This window comes from Schistocerca nitens, chromosome 4, assembly GCF_023898315.1.
Source record: "Schistocerca nitens isolate TAMUIC-IGC-003100 chromosome 4, iqSchNite1.1, whole genome shotgun sequence".
Taxonomy (NCBI): Eukaryota; Metazoa; Arthropoda; class Insecta; order Orthoptera; family Acrididae; genus Schistocerca; species Schistocerca nitens.
The window spans coordinates 318,380,235-318,397,842 of NC_064617.1; the positions used below are offsets into that span (position 1 = coordinate 318,380,235).

General features: G+C 41.3%; 1 protein-coding gene across 1 annotated transcript in view; it reads right to left on the reverse strand.

Annotated features, from left to right (window-relative positions):
• The window catches only part of LOC126253555 (WD repeat-containing protein 75), a 201,885-nt gene that overhangs the window by 111,196 nt on the left and 73,081 nt on the right, over nucleotides 1-17,608 (reverse strand). Inside the window, exons 11-12 of the mRNA XM_049954963.1 lie at nucleotides 12,407-12,585; nucleotides 9,395-9,555 (exon numbers count right to left, since the gene is read on the reverse strand). Coding sequence (XP_049810920.1) covers nucleotides 9,395-9,555; nucleotides 12,407-12,585 — 340 coding nt within the window. The remainder of the gene's footprint in view (nucleotides 1-9,394; nucleotides 9,556-12,406; nucleotides 12,586-17,608) is intronic.

Genomic DNA, 17,608 nt, shown 5'->3' on the forward strand with positions numbered 1-17,608 from the left:
AGGATGGATTGTGGGAGGAAGTTCTCCATTCCAGTATATAATGAAAAGTTCCATAATTTTTGAGAATATTTCTGTGGTGTCACCACCAGACACCACACTTGCTAGGTGGTAGCTTTAAATCGGCCGCGGTCCATTAGTACATGTCGGACCCGCGTGTCGCCACTGTCAGTGATCGCAGACCGAGCGCCACCACACGGCAGGTCTCGAGAGATGGACTAGCACTCGCCCCAGTTGTACGGACGACGTAGCTAGCGATGCACACTGACGAATCCTCGCTCATTTGCAGAGCAGATAGTTAGAATAGCCTTCAGCTAAGTAAATGGCTACGACCTAGCAAGGCGCCATTAGCATTACATAGCTTGTATCTAAAGAGTCTCACTTGTATCGTCAAGAGCGATGTACCACAAGGATGGATTAAAGTTAAGTATTCCAGGAGCTACGTACTTTTCTTTATAGCTTTCATTACGTTTCCTGTTTCAGACCTATCTACTAGCCTGCGTGAGTTAACGCGTGCCTTTCGGCTACTTCCGAGTGGCGTGGCTGTCTTGTTACGCCACAACAATTTCTTTTAGAGCATCGTGGTTTTTTATTACTTAAAAATGAACATGACAGTCACAACCACAAGAACCTTTTATTTTGGTCTGTTTTAGACCACCATCAGACCTCACACTGTAGTACGTAGATTTGATAGAATTAGAAGAATGTAACAATATATAAAATGCATCTTGCATAACAAATAATAAAAGAAGAAATTATACCCATCATGGTAGACGGTGGCTGTGAACGGAACAGCCACTATGACTCTGCGAACAGTAAGTGCTAAGGAGAGCAATGTAGCTGTTGCTTAAATACGTGATGCTCCAGCCACTGCACACTGACTTACATCACCGATGACCAATCAGGCATACAGGACATCAAACGGTTGTTACAATGAGGTATATACAAAATGGTCACATGAAAGCTAACAACAGAAGTAGTACTAGGTGCCAGTAACTGCTATAAACAGCATTACGTCAGTCTGTGATAAAATAATATATACAAGAGATAACGAAATATAATCTGTTACGAGAACATCAATAGCCATCTGTGGGGATTTTTCATAAGCTCATAGATTGTACAGCAGCAAAGATGGCAGCTAGGCAACGCTAAAGGTTCCCATGGAGACGGCATGGTTATATCAATATGTGCCATCCAGCAGGAGAGGACCTGAGAGCTGTAACAGCGACTGGATGTAAAAAAAGTACTGGACATGTAGAAATGCATGCAAGTTACTGCGTAGTGCTCTTAGATCGAAATGCCAGTGAAAATACTGCTTGACTGATGCCATTATTTATCATCAAAGCGGCATGGAGGTGATGATGTGCACATTTCACAGGACCCAATTTCAAAGCTGCAACAGTGACTACTTGTTACCAACTATTGGCATCCAAGTAAGACGGCTGTCATAGTATATGTCAAATCTGCCAGATGACATTAACCAAGTAACTAACAAGATAACTTGGAAAGTATGATACCTAAAGCATCAAAAAGGAAAAAATTAAATTACATCAAAAGAATTATGGCAAAAAATCTCATTGACCCATCAAGGTCATCAAGGACATAAAACAATGAGCATAAGAAAACAAGATTAAAAAACTGTGAACATAGTTGTTTAAAGTCATTCCACAATACAGGCATACAAAATGCCAGATGTACAGGAATATAGGTTACAATACTATGATATAATAAATCCTGGGCCCATCTAAATAGTCATAAATGTAAAAATATGCATATGTAGTCAAAAGTTAAACACTACTGTGGCTATAGTTGTTTACAGTCACGAGAAGTCCATAAAATAGCAATAAGGATGAAGTTATAACTATTATTTGGAGAAATAAAAGATGAATAAATATGAACTGAGGTAAGATGACATTCTTTAGTTATCATGGGACACAATCATCATATTGCATGAAATAAGGCACTGCCCACAAACTGGGACCATTAAGATACTCATGAGTAAAAGTTATAAACCCAAGTGTCTAAGAGTTTAGAATAAAGTGCAGAAAGTTTATTACAATCATGAAGACATTCCATAAAAAGCAAAAGAATAAAAAGGAACCTAAGAGCAGTAATGTTGTATAGTAAGTCTTCAAAAAGATCACAGAAATATTTTTCTCTTAAGTCTAGTTGCTTGCTGACTAGAGACTACACAGATAATCAAAAAATATGGATAATCCAAAATATCATTACTCAGGCATTATTTGCCAGAAAAAATGGATTGGAGACCTTTAGCTAGTAGGAAAAATACTAGGCACACAGACATGGTGTTTGGAAATTGCTGTTACAAACTTCTTGGACTTGTAGAAGGGAATGAGTACAAAATATTTTGAATAGGAACCCTTGTCTGGAAACGTCTACAGCCATTCAAAAACATGTTTGCTAGATGGGTATGCAACAATGAAGTCGTGGCGGGGCTGGTTACTTTGGATTGGCTGATGTCTGTTCTACATCTCTGACCTGATTCGAGCCTCATTCACATTCTGTGAGTGTCAGAGCAACATGGATGAGAGTACATGTTTGCAGAATACACCAACATGATCCTCCTGAATGACAAAGCTCACGATAATGGAATAGCTGCTTGTCGTCTTTATCAAGATTGTGCTCCACAATGTCCGACTCCATCGCATATTCTGTTTGCCACAATTATGCAATAGCTTCAAGAAAGGCTACCTTCACTGTCAGCAGGTGTGATCGTGGTGCTCCAAGGACACGCTGCACACCCGAATTGGAAGAGGCCGTAATGCATCACGTTGAAGAGAATTCATCAACAATTAGACGGGAAATTTCTTTAGCTGTTAATGAGTGGAACTGTAAAACAAGTGATGTACTGGGTCATACCTAACCAATTACTTGTAAAAGTGGTTACGATACCAACACGTTTTCAAATGGTTGTAGCACAGAAGCAGTACATTCTGGACATGTGTTCCAGTTCAAAATGTTATCTATTCACTTCCCTCTCACTTTCTCGAATGCCTGGAATCCTTACCCAATCTGTTACCCCCGGAAACCATCCTTGTAACCATTGATGCCATTTCCTTATACACAAATATTTCGCACTTCCAGGGCCTCGCTGCGATGGAGCACTTCCTTTCACGCCGATCACCTGCCACCCTACCTAAAACCTCTTTCCTCATTACCTTAGCCAGCTTCATCCTGACCCACAACTTCTTCACTTTTGAAGGCCAGACATACCAACAATTAAAGGGAACAGCCATGGGTACCAGGATGGCCCCCTCGTACGCCAACCTATTCATGGGTCGCTTAGAGGAAGCCTTCTTGGTTACCCAGGCCTGCAAACCCAAAGTTTGGTACAGATTGACTGATGACATCTTCATGATCTGGACTCACAGTGAAGAAGAACTCCAGAATTTCCTCTCCAACCTCAACTCCTTTGGTTCCATCAGATTCACCTGGTCCTACTCCAAATCCCATGCCACTTTCCTTGACGTTGGCCTCCATCTGTCCAATGGCCAGCTTCACAAGTCCGTTCACATCAAACCCACCAACAAGCAACAGTACCTCCATTACGACAGCTGCCACCCATTCCACATCAAACGGTCCCTTCCCTACAGCCTAGGTCTTCGTGGCAAACGAATCTGCTCCAGTCCGGAATCCCTGAACCATTACACCAACAACCTGAAAACAGCTTTCGCATCCCGCAACTACCCTCCTGACCTGGTACAGAAGCAAATAACCAGAGCCACTTCCTCATCCCCTCAAACCCAGAACCTCCCACAGAAGAACCACAAAAGTGCCCCACTTGTCACAGGATACTTTCCAGGACTGGATCAGACTCTGAATGTGGCTCTTCAGCAGGGATACGACTTCCTCAAATCCTGCCCTGAAATGAGATCCATCCTTCATGAAATCCTCCCCACTCCACCAAGAGTGTCTTTCTGCCGTCCACCTAACCTTCGTAACCTCTAAGTTCATCCCTATGAAATCCCCAAACCACCTTCCCTACCCTCTGGCTCCTACCCTTGTAACCACCCCCGGTGTAAAACCCGTCCCATGCACCCTCCCACCACCACCTACTCCAGTCCTGTAACCCGGAAGGCGTACACGATCAAAGGCAGAGCCACGTGTGAAAGTACCCACGTGATTTACCAACTGACCTGCCTACACTGTGAAGCTTTCTATGTGGGAATGACCAGCAATAAACTGTCCATTCGCATGAATGGACACAGGCAGACAGTGTTTGTTGGTAATGAGGATCACCCTGTGGCTAAACATGCACGGCCAGCACATCTTGGCACAGTGTTACACCGTTCGGGTTATCTGGATACTTCCCACTAACACCAACCTGTCAGAACTCTGGAGATGGGAACTTGCCCTTCAGTATATCCTCTCCTCTCGTTATCCGCCAGGCCTCAACCTCTGCTAATTTCAAGTTGCCGCCGCTCATACCTCACCTGTCTTTCAACATCTTTGCCTCTGTACTTCCGCCTCAACTGACATCTCTGCCCAAACTCTTTGCCTTTACAAATGTCTGCTTGTGTCTGTGTATGTGTGGATGGATATGTGTGTGTGTGCGCGCGCGAGTGTATACCTGTCCTTTTTTCCCCCTAAGGTAAGTCTTTCCGCTCCCAGGATTGGAATGACTCCTTGCCCTCTCCCTTAAAACCCACATCCTTCCCTCTTTCCTCATGAAGCAACCGTTGGTTGCGAAAGCTTCAATTTTGTGTGTTTTGTTTTTATATATATATATATATATATATATATATATATATATATATATATATATATATATATATATATATATATATATATATATTTTCACAAAACGCGACCACACCTCACGTACACATGACTGCTACCACTGGCAGCTCTGACCAGATTACTGGTTCTAATTATAATAGAATACTTTATGCTTCATTTGATCAAAAACTGCCAAACGATGCATAGCTAATCCACAAACAGTATAATCCACAACCTGATAATTGGAAGTTTGCTGTGTGCGACTTCAACCTCCTGACATGCTGCCATATCAATGGAGCTAACTGTACAATATCTGCATTCAGAAGAAAATGGCTGACATACAACGTATACAATATGTGCAAGATACCAATATGACAATATCTGCCATTGGAGGTTTTTGACGATCGTAATATCAACAGTTGTATCTAGGTACTTAAAAATTACTTAAGGCCAAAACTGTATGATACTACAGAAAAAAAACAATGAAATTTGACAGTTTCAAGTAGAATTGTATCACTAAAAAAAAATTATCAGCCGCTATTGGCCCAAGTTCAAAGAAAATCATCAAAACGGGGTCTTAAGACTTTGGACAGCTGCTACTTCCTCCACAGAGGTGAGAACTGACCCAGAAAATAAAGTTGAGGCCATGTTGGAGATGAGAAATTCCTGGATGGTAACCAGGGGATGGATGTGTAGCATAGGGAAAGGTTTACTTTGTAAGACGGTATGAACAGAGAGAGGTAAGATTCAATGTTGGCTTTAGTTGGTTTGGTTCAAGGGGTTGATGGCAAATAACTGCTTCTACTAAAGGACCACAAGAAGGAGATTCGATCTTTGATCAATTTAATTTGGATGTGGTGTTTCTGACGAGATGTATGAAAAGGACCGACACTTATTTAGGTTTGAGGTTCTCGGTGGATGGATTAACAACCAGTGTGTTTGGAGTTCTGTATTTCGTAGGTTATCGAGGGAGAGTTTTAGGATGCAGCAGGTCGGAAAAGGTCTGTAAGGAAACATAAGGGAACTTTCAGAAGTTTGCAGTTGTGGGGGTGGGGGGGGGGCTGTTTCATTGGGGAGGGGGGGTAGGTGTAGGGTTTACAATGGGTACTGTTTGACAGAGGTAATCTACAATGGGAGTAGCGTGACAATAAACTGGATAACTCTGAAGGTCGTGTTTGCATTTTCTTCCAGTTACTGGATAGCAAGGATTTCAATTTGAGGGATGTGTGTAGAGAAATAGGATTGCATAATAAGCATATCTTATGGTGGGAACATATGTAGTTCAGGGGTACTTGTTCATAGAAATTATTGTTTCATACAAGGCTCTGAAGGAACAGGGAATGGCAAAATCTGAGGACTTAGAAGTTGCTGTGACAGAAAGGGAGGAATCCAGAGATGGGAATTTTTATGACTATACAATTGAGGGGGGAAAGGGGAGGAGAATTCCATAGGTTAGGTAACATTTCAGGAACAGGATGTGAGGCTAGATTTTAGCTATGGAGAGGGATAGTTTTCTGAATTGATGTACATATTCAGGGCAAGGAACAATTAAAAATGGAGTGTAGCTACAGAGGGGGGAAGCGAGATTGGAAATGACACTAGAGAGTTATAATTGGAGAGGAAAACATTATGAAGGTAAGTGATAATGTGTCAAACATGGAAAAGGACAAAGAAACACAAGATATGACAGTACAAAGGTATAAGGAAAAATAATGAGGTACTGCACAAGAAAAATGCAGAAGGAAATTACATGGCGGAGTGCAAGCCAGAGCTTGGCAGTGGGAATTCATTCAACTGAACAGTTGTGGCCAAAGGCAAATTTTGCCATTCAGCAACAGAACCTTCCGTTCTGCTCAACATGCTGAACTTCATTGGCTGCTTCACAAGCTTGCAGTTTTGTATCCCCTGATTCCATATTTTGCTAATGCACCCCCCCCCCTTCCCCTCCTCCAATAACTAACCACTACTACACTTGGTTTAAGAATCATGATAGAAGGTTGTATACATGGAAGAACTCTGGAGATACTAAAAGGTATCAGATAGATTATATAATGGTAAGACAGAGATTTAGGAACCAGGTTTTAAATTGTAAGACATTTCCAGGGGCAGATGTGGACTCTGACCACAATCTATTGGTTCTGACCTGTAGATTAAAACTGAAGAAACTGCAAAAAGGTGGGAATTTAAGGAGATGACACCTGGATAAACTGAAAGAACCAGAGGTTGTACAAAGTTTCGGGGAGAGCATAAGGGAACAATTGACAGGAATGGGGGAAAGAAATACAGTTGAAGAAGAATGGGTAGCTTTGAGGGATGAAGTAGTGAAGGCAGCAGAGGATCAAGTAGGTAAAAAGACGAGGGCTAGTAGAAATCCTTGGGTAACAGAAGAAATATTGAATTTAATTGATGAAAGGAGAAAATATAAAAATGCAGTAAATGAAGCAGGCAAAAAGGAATACAAACGTCTCAAAAATGAGATCGACAGGAAGTGCAAAATGGCTAAGCAGGGATGGCTAGGGGACAAATGTAAGGATGTAGAGCTTTGTCTCACTAGGGGTAAGATAGATACTGCCTACAGGAAAATTAAAGAGACCTTTGGAGAAAAGAGGACCACTAGTATGAACATCAAGAGCTCAGATGGAAACCCAGTTCTAAGCAAAGAAGGGAAAGCAGAAAGGTGGAAGGAGTATATAGAGGGTCTGCACAAGGGCGATGTACTTTAGGACAATATTATGGAAATGGAAGAGGATGTAGATGAAGATGAAATGGGAGATACGATACTGCGTGAAGAGTTTGACAGAGCACTGAAAGACCTGAGTCGAAACAAGGCCCCCGGAGTAGACAACATTCCATTGGAATTACTGACGGCCTTGGGAGAGCCAGTCCTGACAAAACTCTACCATCTGGTGAGCAAGATGTATGAAACAGGCGAAATACCCTCAGACTTCAAGAAGAATATAATAATTCCAATCCCAAAGAAAGCAGGTGTTGACAGATGTGAGAATTACCGAACAATCAGTTTAATGAGCCACAGCTGCAAAATACTAACACGAATTCTTTACAGACGAATGGAAAAACTAGTAGAAGCCGACCTTGGGGAAGATCAGTTTGGATTCCGTAGAAATACTGGAACACGTGAGGCAATACTGACCTTACGACTTATCTTAGAAGAAAGATTAAGGAAAGGCAAACCTACGTTTCTAGCATTTGAAGACTTAGAAAAAGCTTTTGACAATGTTGACTGGAATACTCTCTTTCAAATTCTAAAGGTGGCAGGGGTAAAATACAGGGAGCGAAAGGCTATTTACAACTTGTACAGAAACCAGATGGCAGTTATAAGAGTCGAGGGACATGAAAGGGAAGCAGTGGTTGGGAAGGGAGTAAGACAGGGTTGTAGCCTCTCCCCGATGTTATTCAATCTGTATATTGAGCAAGCAGTAAAGGAAGCAAAAGAAAAATTCGGAGTAGGTATTAAAATCCATGGAGAAGAAATAAAAACTTTGAGGTTCGCCGATGACATTGTAATTCTGTCAGTGACAGCAAAGAACTTGGAAGAGCAGTTGAACGGAATGGATGGTGTCTTGAAGGGAGGATATAAGATGAACATCAACAAAAGCAAAACGAGGATAATGGAATGTAGTCGAATTAAGTCGAGTGATGTTGGGGGTATTAGATTAGGAAATGAGACACTTAAAGTAGTAAAGGAGTTTTGCTATTTGGGGAGCAAAATAACTGATGATGGTCGAAGTAGAGAGGATATAAAATGTAGACTGGCAATGGCAAGGAAAGCGTTTCTGAAGAAGAGAAATTTGTTAACATCGAGTATAGATTTAAGTGTCAGGAAGTCATTTCTGAAAGTATTTGTATGGAGTGTAGCCACGTATGGAAGTGAAACATGGACGATAAATAGTTTAGACAAGAAGAGAATAGAGGCTTTAGAAATGTGGTGCTACAGAAGAATGCTGAAGATTAGATGGGTAGATCACATAACTAATGAGGAGGTACTGAATAGGATTGGGAGAAGAGGAGTTTGTGGCACAACTTGACCAGAAGAAGGGATCGGTTGGTAGGACATGGTCTGAGGCATCAAGGAATCACCAATTTAGTATTGGAGGGCAGCGTGGAGGGTAAAAATCATAGGGGGAGACCAAGAGATGAATACACTAAGCAGATTCAGAAGGATGTAGGTTGCAGTAGGTACTGGGAGATGAAGAAGCTTGCACAGGACAGAGTAGCGTGGAGAGCTGCATCAAACCAATCTCAGGACTGAAGACCACAGCAACAACAACTACACTTTGTCATGTGTCACATGCAACTTAGCCTGCTTGTGCCAGGACAGGCTCACAGGTGTCACGTATTCTAATCCCATTCCCTTACTGCAATTCAACAAGCAGATGACATTTTGTCCTTTCACTCTTGTCTCCCAGTTCTTTCTTTCTTTTAAGAATACATAGCTGCAGCCCTTTGAAATCATATTCTTGATGCAGCAACATACCGCTTGCTACTACTTTTAGACATGAAGCTTTTCACGATGTTTATTCCATTTGTATCTTTTCTACTACTATAACAACATCTATTTATAAAGTTTGAGTTATAGGTAACACTCCTAACAGTGTGCTTTGGATAGACTTATTTATGTTATATGACTAAAACTTACTTGATTCGAATCCAAGAAATATAGCTGAGAAGTTTGTTGCCATGACACCAGAGAAGTGTGATAGCTTGTGTGTGGAACAAATGCAGCTGCCACAATCTCAGAATCAACCAAAGCTGGTTTTCTGAACATTGGCTGCGGGCAGTTTGGTCGGAATATAACCACTGAAAGAAGAAGGGCATTGTCACTGAAAAAAACAACTTAATCATTTACCTAGCAGACAGCCCCATAACAATCTCCACCCCCACCCCCTGCCCCCTCACCCACACAAACTTCAGATCCCATCACTTATGTCAGCTGTTCAAATCACACCTACTGTATCTCAAATTAAATTCTTTTTGTCTTGTGTAACCAACCATGGTGCAGAAAGATAAAGCAAATAAATAAACACTACATCACATGCAGTATAAATACAAATTAAGACTAAAACAAGTTAACTCTGTTGCCCTATCTTGCCTTCTGTCTACCTTTATGTCTCCAGGGTCAGTGGACTGCTAGAACTCTATGAGGTTCTGTGCATCCCATGCAATGTGTATAGTGGCATGGACTCGTCTTTCTGATTGCCCTCTGGTAGACCCTTTTCAGGTGTGGATCATAATCTTGCACCAGCGCAGTGACATGGTGGTGGTCAGTGAGCCGACCACTCGCACTGTTGTGCACATGGGTATGCAGAGCAGCTGAATGTGCTACCTCCACTTGACCAACTGACTGCTTGGATGCTTCTACAGCTATCTTCATAACAGCAGTCATCTGCTGCATCATGTTATCAAATATGAATTGAGCTTGATGACCAGGCTGCCAATGTTGCTACTTCTCATGGCATCAGCATAGCTGTTGGAATGCACTGCCAAGATGTTATGGTCAGCAGCTACAGCATCACCGCCTTCACGGTGTCAGCAACCCACCTGGTCTTCTTATGCACAGTGGGGGTATAGTTTGCTTACACTGCTGTGTGCCCCACATGTCCAGGTCATGCAGGTTGCTCACCAGCATCTGCAAAGTGCACTCTGTGGCACATGCGCACCATCTTCTGGAGTGTAGGGTAGCCACGGCTGCTGTGTCAGTGGCTGGCAGCTGTGGCAGGTATGTTCTGGCAATTTTGTCCAGGTGTACCTGGGTGCAGATCTTGGATGGCATACTTTGTCACACTGCAGGCATATTACCCCTGGCTGGTGTGCGGACGGCATTGCTAGCTCAGACGGCCACCAGCAAGCTTCACGCAGATGTCAGTTATCGAGCAGTGGCATACCACAAACCTGATGCCCTGACATTTGACACGTTGTGGCGATTCACATCATGGTTTACAGTTTTCTACTGTGACCAGAATCTCCAACATCTGGCGATGTTGAACAACATCCAATTTACAGTATCATCCATACTGACAATCAGCAGAAGGGGCCTACCCTCCTCCAAGTCTGGGAATCTCATACACTCCATGGTGCACACCCCAAACCCGAGGTTCTCAAGCTCTTCAAGCAAGTGATCAAGCTGCGTCATCCACGAGAAGCCGTGAAATAAAACACTGATTAAATTGTCCAGTTCCATGTCATAACTGTAGAACGGCCAGTGGATTGCAGCCACTCCACTCGTCATGCTGCAGTAATCATCACAGTTGCAGAGATTAATTTGCACAATGCCTTTTCTTGATGATTTCACATTTAAGTCTGATTTGGTCCACTATGATATTTGTCTTTTATTCAGAAGATGACTGGTGGTGGCCTCAGTTCCTTCACTGTTGCAGATTGTAGGCCAATGGAGTTGTGGCCAAGATAGTCCTCTGTGATGGTTGCTGCTGTGCCAGAGTCATCTTCTTCCTCCTCCAGGACGACAAAGGCACCTCCAAGGCTGCTGAGCTGTGACAATGCATGACTCTCTTTGCCCGGTGCTTGTGACTGACATTCATGACTGGCAACGAATGGAGATCACCCTCGTTTGTCAACCACTACTTTCTGATTGCACACCTTGTTAGCGTGTGGATTCCTAGCAGTCGGTTTCTTCCTCCAGTCACCATTTTCAGGTGCTTGAAAACTGTGGCATTCTTGTAGCTCTTTATTGAGCTGAAACTTTTTGAGCTGCCAATCTCTGCACTGCTGCAGTCTTGCCTGGTGACCCTGCATGATGTTGGCATATGCAATGCTCCTCCTGTCATTTCACTTCAGTGAGGCCTTTGATGACACACTTTCCATTGCTGAGCATCGGCAGCAAAGGGCGATGTGGGCAGAGCACTCACATTTCCATATTCTCATGGTTGTCTGCTGTCATGGCTGGGGTCACCATAGCTGGGGGCTGGATGAGGCCGGCGGCAGAGCAGGCTCTTCCAGACAGCAATGCACCAAACCCTTCAGTTTGTTAAATATTGCACTAAATTCCTTCCATGCCCACATCATCTCACTACGGGTGATGGTCGATAACTGATGACTTTGGAAATTTGTGGCAAGTTCTATGGGACCAAACTGCTGAGGTCATCGGCCCCTAGGCTTACACACTACTCAGTCTAACTTAACCTAACTTACGCTAAGGACAAAACACACACCCACGCCCAAGGGAGGACTCTAACCTCTAACTGGGGGAGCCGCGCGAAACGTGGCGAGGCACCTCAGACCACGTTGCTACCCGACAGGGCACAGATGACTTTCATCCACCCCAAAATCCCCCTCTTTTGGGCTGCCTTTCCTATCTCTGCACATCCCTCTCATTTGGGAAAATTGTCTTTCACCTCTATTCCACTCTATTCCTTCCTATCTCATCCACTCTATCTTTCATGGCCCAGCTCATCACCCAAAACCAGCTCTCCGTGTCCTCCATCACACTATGAATGTTTTGCCAGTAAAGAGTCTACCTTAACACACACATGCAGTCAGAATTTTATTTTTACGGAAGATACTGAAACACTACTACTTAAATAGTATAAAACTTTTGCCAAAGATGAACAATTCTTTGTATTCACAGTCTATAATGCATAGAAACTTTAAGAACTTAACAAAAATTTATGAAGATAAGTATGTAATTACTTACATTCATTTTCAGCAGACACAGCAGCCATCAAATTTGATTTTGGATCAGCAGCCAGAATGCTGAGCTTGAAAGGCACCATCCACATCAATGATAACGTTATTACGTTCCACACATATATTCCACATGGAGAAGCACTAACAATGAGATGGACACAGTCCTGTTGCCCAAAGTTTACCTGACTGGGAGTTTAATACAACAAATTAAAAACAAACAAAAATTATTACCAGCAACTATAAATATTATGAATTATAGTACATTAAAAGTGGCATGGAGGGCTGTCTGTTTAACAGTTTACCAACACCAATACAAACAGTGTAGTGTTAATGGACACACAACCGTAATAACAGAGTTAAATTTTCAGTTTTTACCTTTAAAACAGCTCCCTCATCAAACAGGATAAGCTAACAAATATCATACAGGAAAGGAAAACTAAACAGGTGTTAGGAGCAGGAAAATTAGCTCAGAATTCTAATTCAGTAAGACAAGGTTCCAAAAGCATCTTGAAGACTGGACTGCAGTAACCACTATTAGTACCAGTACCAAGCTGCAAGCACCAACAGGACAATGATGAGAACTAAAAAGGACATAGCTAGAAAGAAATGACAAGATGCAGGTGAAAATAAAACACTGAGGAAGAACTACGGTCCAAACGGAAACGAGGTACAAATGGGAGAAGCACGGACTTGGATCACTTTCCACCTCTTAACCCTCTCCGCGAACTCTGAGTTCTCTTCCATAGTTCTCTCTCTACTCTCTGGGTTTTGTTAACATTTTATGACTTTCTTTCTGATAACTGTTTTTCTTTATCTACATTTCTAACCCCTACACCTACACACACAAAAATTCTCTATTTCTTTAAATTGATGTATTTCAGTCCCTTTCTGCCATTCAGAATCTTCCATTTTCATCCGCATCTTTATATTTCTTTCCAGTTTTAGTGTTCATCTGTGATGACTCCCTCCTATGCACACACACAAGCACACAAACACATGTACATGCACTCCCCCCAACTAACACATGTACATCATGTTCCACACACCATATCCTGAAGGAAAACCCTCAGGGAAGAGGAATAAATTAACACAAACAGACATAAGCTGCTATATTTAAACTGAGCTTGCATGGACTGCAAACGATTATAATGAGATTTGCAGGAAAACCTACTTTGGAAAAAGAGGGAAAACTGCTATCACCCTATGTTGTATTAGATATACTCTAATTAAAACTGCTTGTTATTTAATGTTTCTCATGTGGAATGACAGCATTACCACTGCTTGAAACTCCTGCATGGTTATGGGTGACAGATGTAGTGCTTCACTTCAAAAGTAATGTTACTTATATTTTTTGGGTCTGTACCACAAATGGTAAAAACATAACTCTTATAGGATCACTTTGTTGTCTGTCTGTCTGACAGTTAAGACCTCTTTTTCTCAGGAACAAGTAGAGATATCAAGTTGAATTTTATATCACATACTGGGGTCTACAGTCTTGGGAGTGTAAAAAATTTAAGCTTGTAAGTCAATATAATGAAGAGATACAGCCATTTATGTCATATATTTTGGTTCTCACAAACTCACTCCTCAAAATCTACAGGTTACTTCTCCTTGACCTAGAATCATGAAATTTGGCAACAAGAACTGCTACACAGTACAAATAAAGGAAAGAATCTGAAAACCACAAAAAAATATTTTTGAGATTTGCTGTTCATCTGTCTGTCTGTCTGGCTATTCAGACCCCTTTTACACAGAAACAACTAATGGCACCCAGTTGAAATTTATATCAGATGCTAAAGTCTACAGTCCGTGGCAGTGTAAAAATGTTAAGCTTCTAAATCAGTGTGATCAACAGATACATCTATTTATGTCACATATTTTGATGCTCACAAACTCATTTGTCACAGAAATCTATATACACACTTATTTATGTCACTTATTTTGATAAATGCAAACTCACTTGCTTCAGAAATCTATATATTGGGTTGGTGAATAAGTTCATATTATTTTTGTTTTGCAAGCTGGTATTCCAGTTGCTATGGGTTTATTTATTGATTTTCATATTTTCTGTAGTTCGCTGTTGCTATTTCAGTCTACATATTGCCATTTTGAGATAATGGTGGGGCTGTGGATACTACGAAATGGTATGCCAAGTGGGGGAAATCAGAACATTTCCAATATATTCTTCTGTCAGTTCAATAGAGGGGTGACAGCAGCAATGGCAGCCAAAAACTTTTGTGTTGTGTATGGTGATAAAGTCATTGTACAGAGCACAGCAAGGAAATGGTTTATCTCATTTTAAGAAGCGTTGCTTTGACATTTGTGACTCTCTCCGTTCAGGAAGACCTTCGGAGTTTGATGATGATTATTTAGACACATGAATCCATAAAGATCCACATCAGTGTACTCAAGAACTGGCAAATGTGATGAATTATGGTCATTCCACCCTCATGCATCATTTGCATGCAATGGGAAAAGTTCAAAACTCGTGAGTATGGGTACCACATTGTCTAAACCAAAATTATAAAAATCAGTGGATGGCCATATGTGCATCTCTGGTTGTTCTCTGGTTGGCTTGTGAATAACATGGCCATTCCTATCCTGTGCCATTACTGGTGACAAGAAATGGTGTCTTTATGCTAACATAAGAAGAAAAAAAAGGGATATTTGACCCAAAACAAAGCAGCAACTCCCCGTACAAAGACCTGCTTGCATCCACAATAGATAATGTTATGCATCTGGTAAAACAGAGATGGTGTGGTATACTACAACTTGCTTTCACAAGGTGTAACCATCACTGCTGGCATTCATTGTCAACTGAGACATCTTGCAGATGCAATCCAAGAAAGACAACCCAAAGAGTGCATGAAGTGGTGCTACTAAACAATAACACCTGCCCGCATTCTGTTAGACTGACAAAAAACACCATACAGGAGTTTGGTTGGAAGTCATTCCGCACCAGTGTTATTCACCTGATATTGTGGCCTCAGATTTTCACCTTTCCTGCTCTCTATCAAACAATCTTCAAGGAAGTTTCTTTCTGGATGGAAATGAGCTCCAAACATGGCTTGATGAGTTCTTCACTTAAAAAACAAATTATTTCTACAGTCATGGAATTGAAAAGCTACCCTAGCATTGGCAGATTACTGTAAATAACGAAGGAGAAGATACTACTGATGAATTACTGATAACTAAAGTCTCTGTTATGTGTATCTGTTGTTTTTATTAAACTTATGGAAAAACACTATGAATGTACGCAACAACTCAATATACACGCGGTGGTCTAGTGGTTAAGCATGTGCCTAAATACTGAGAGATCATGGGGTCAAACCTCATATGCACCACAGATTCTTCAGGCTGCATTTTTACCTAGCCTTTGTATCTCAACAATGTGAGAAATTGTGTGAAACAACAAGTGGTTTAGATTCCACATTAAACTGTGGGTCCCCTTTCCCCAGTTGGGTAGGCTAGGAACACGCAACTCGTCAAGGTGGTGTCCAATAGAAACACTTCTGCCAAGCCATAGAGACACACAAAATTATTATTATTATTATTATTATTATCTGTATACGTAATTAAGTTGGGGAAGAATCAACAGAGTTCAAGATCTACTAGCACTTGTCGGATTTTTTTCTGGAGCAATGCTGGCATTACTGGACTTAAGATAGCTACCTTATCTACAACATAAGAGGTCTGTTCAAAAAATATGGAACATTCATAATTTTGCATTAATGGTGTGTTGAAGCAAAATGTGGTTGGCATCCCTACAAATGCCTCTGTTTAATGTGTAATTGGCAGAAGTTTCATTGTTGTATGTCTGTTTATCATTGTTCAGTGCTGTATTCAGGAGAGAGTTGCATCACACAGTATGTGAATTTCGAGATGACAGTTAGAGAAGCAATGCATCTGCATTAAATTATACATGATACTCCCAAAAACCTTTACAGAGACACACCAAATGATGCAGGAATCCTACAGTGATGAGTGCTTAAGCCATACTCAGCATTATGAATTGTTCACACAGTTTAAAAATGGCCAGACAGAAGTTAAAGATGACCCTCATTAACGACATCTACCAACGATGCTCGTCAGGAACATCAATGAAATTATGCATGCCATCCGAAGACTAATTATCCATGAGATTACAGAAGAATGTAACATTTCAGTTGGATCATGCCATGAAATCCTGACACAGCATTGTGGACTGCATCATGTTGCCACCAAGTTCATCCCAAGGCTCACGAGTCAAGATCAGAAAGAACTTTGCCAAGCAATCAGTGGAGAGCTTTTGGATCTCGCAAATGAGAACAAGATGTTCCTTAAAAGAATCATTGCTGGTGATGAGGCATGGGTCTATGGTCACGAAGTTGAGACTAAGGTTCAACCTTCAAAATGGGTCAGGAAAGGTTCTCCAAGACCAAGAAAAACTAGTCAGATCACATCAAATGTCAAAGCCATGCCGATAGTTTTCTTTGACTTTGAAGGATTGGTTCATCATAAGTTCATGCCACAGGGACAAACTGTTAATTGATGGTACTATCAGGGCGTGTTGCAACACCTGCAAGAAAATGTGAGAGAGATAAAATGTGGAGAGATAAAATGTGGATAGATAATTCACAGCTCTTGCACCACAATAATGCACCCGCACATTCATTCCTGTGGATGAGAGATTATTGCGCAAAAAAACAAAGTCACTGTCTGCCTATCCTCTGTACTATCCAGACTTGGCCACTGAGGACCTTTTTTTTTTTTTTAATTTCCAAAGTTGAAAACCCCATTTAAAGGACAAATATTTGCAAAAATAGACAAGATAAAACAAATTCGCAGGTGGCACTTCGCGCAATCCAGGAAGAAGCATGCCAAGGCTGCTTCTGGAAACAGTGTTGGGAGTGATGTATCAAATGTGGAGGAGAGTATTTAAAAGGAGACCATTCACAATAAGTAAAAGGTAAGTGTAAAAAATTTTGTGGGCTAAGTTCCAGAATTTTCTGAACAGACCTCATACATCCGGGACTGTGACTTATAAAGTGAGAAGTTCTAGTAAGCACTTTTTTCAGTATGAGATCAATGGTAACTACCAAACATTGTTTTTCTTTCAAGAAAGATGGATTGAAACCTTATCCTTATTAGCTAGGGACCTGAAAAATGTAGCCCCTATTTTGGGTGAAGTAGGTTTTTTTTATTATAAATATAAATTTAAAAGATTGCC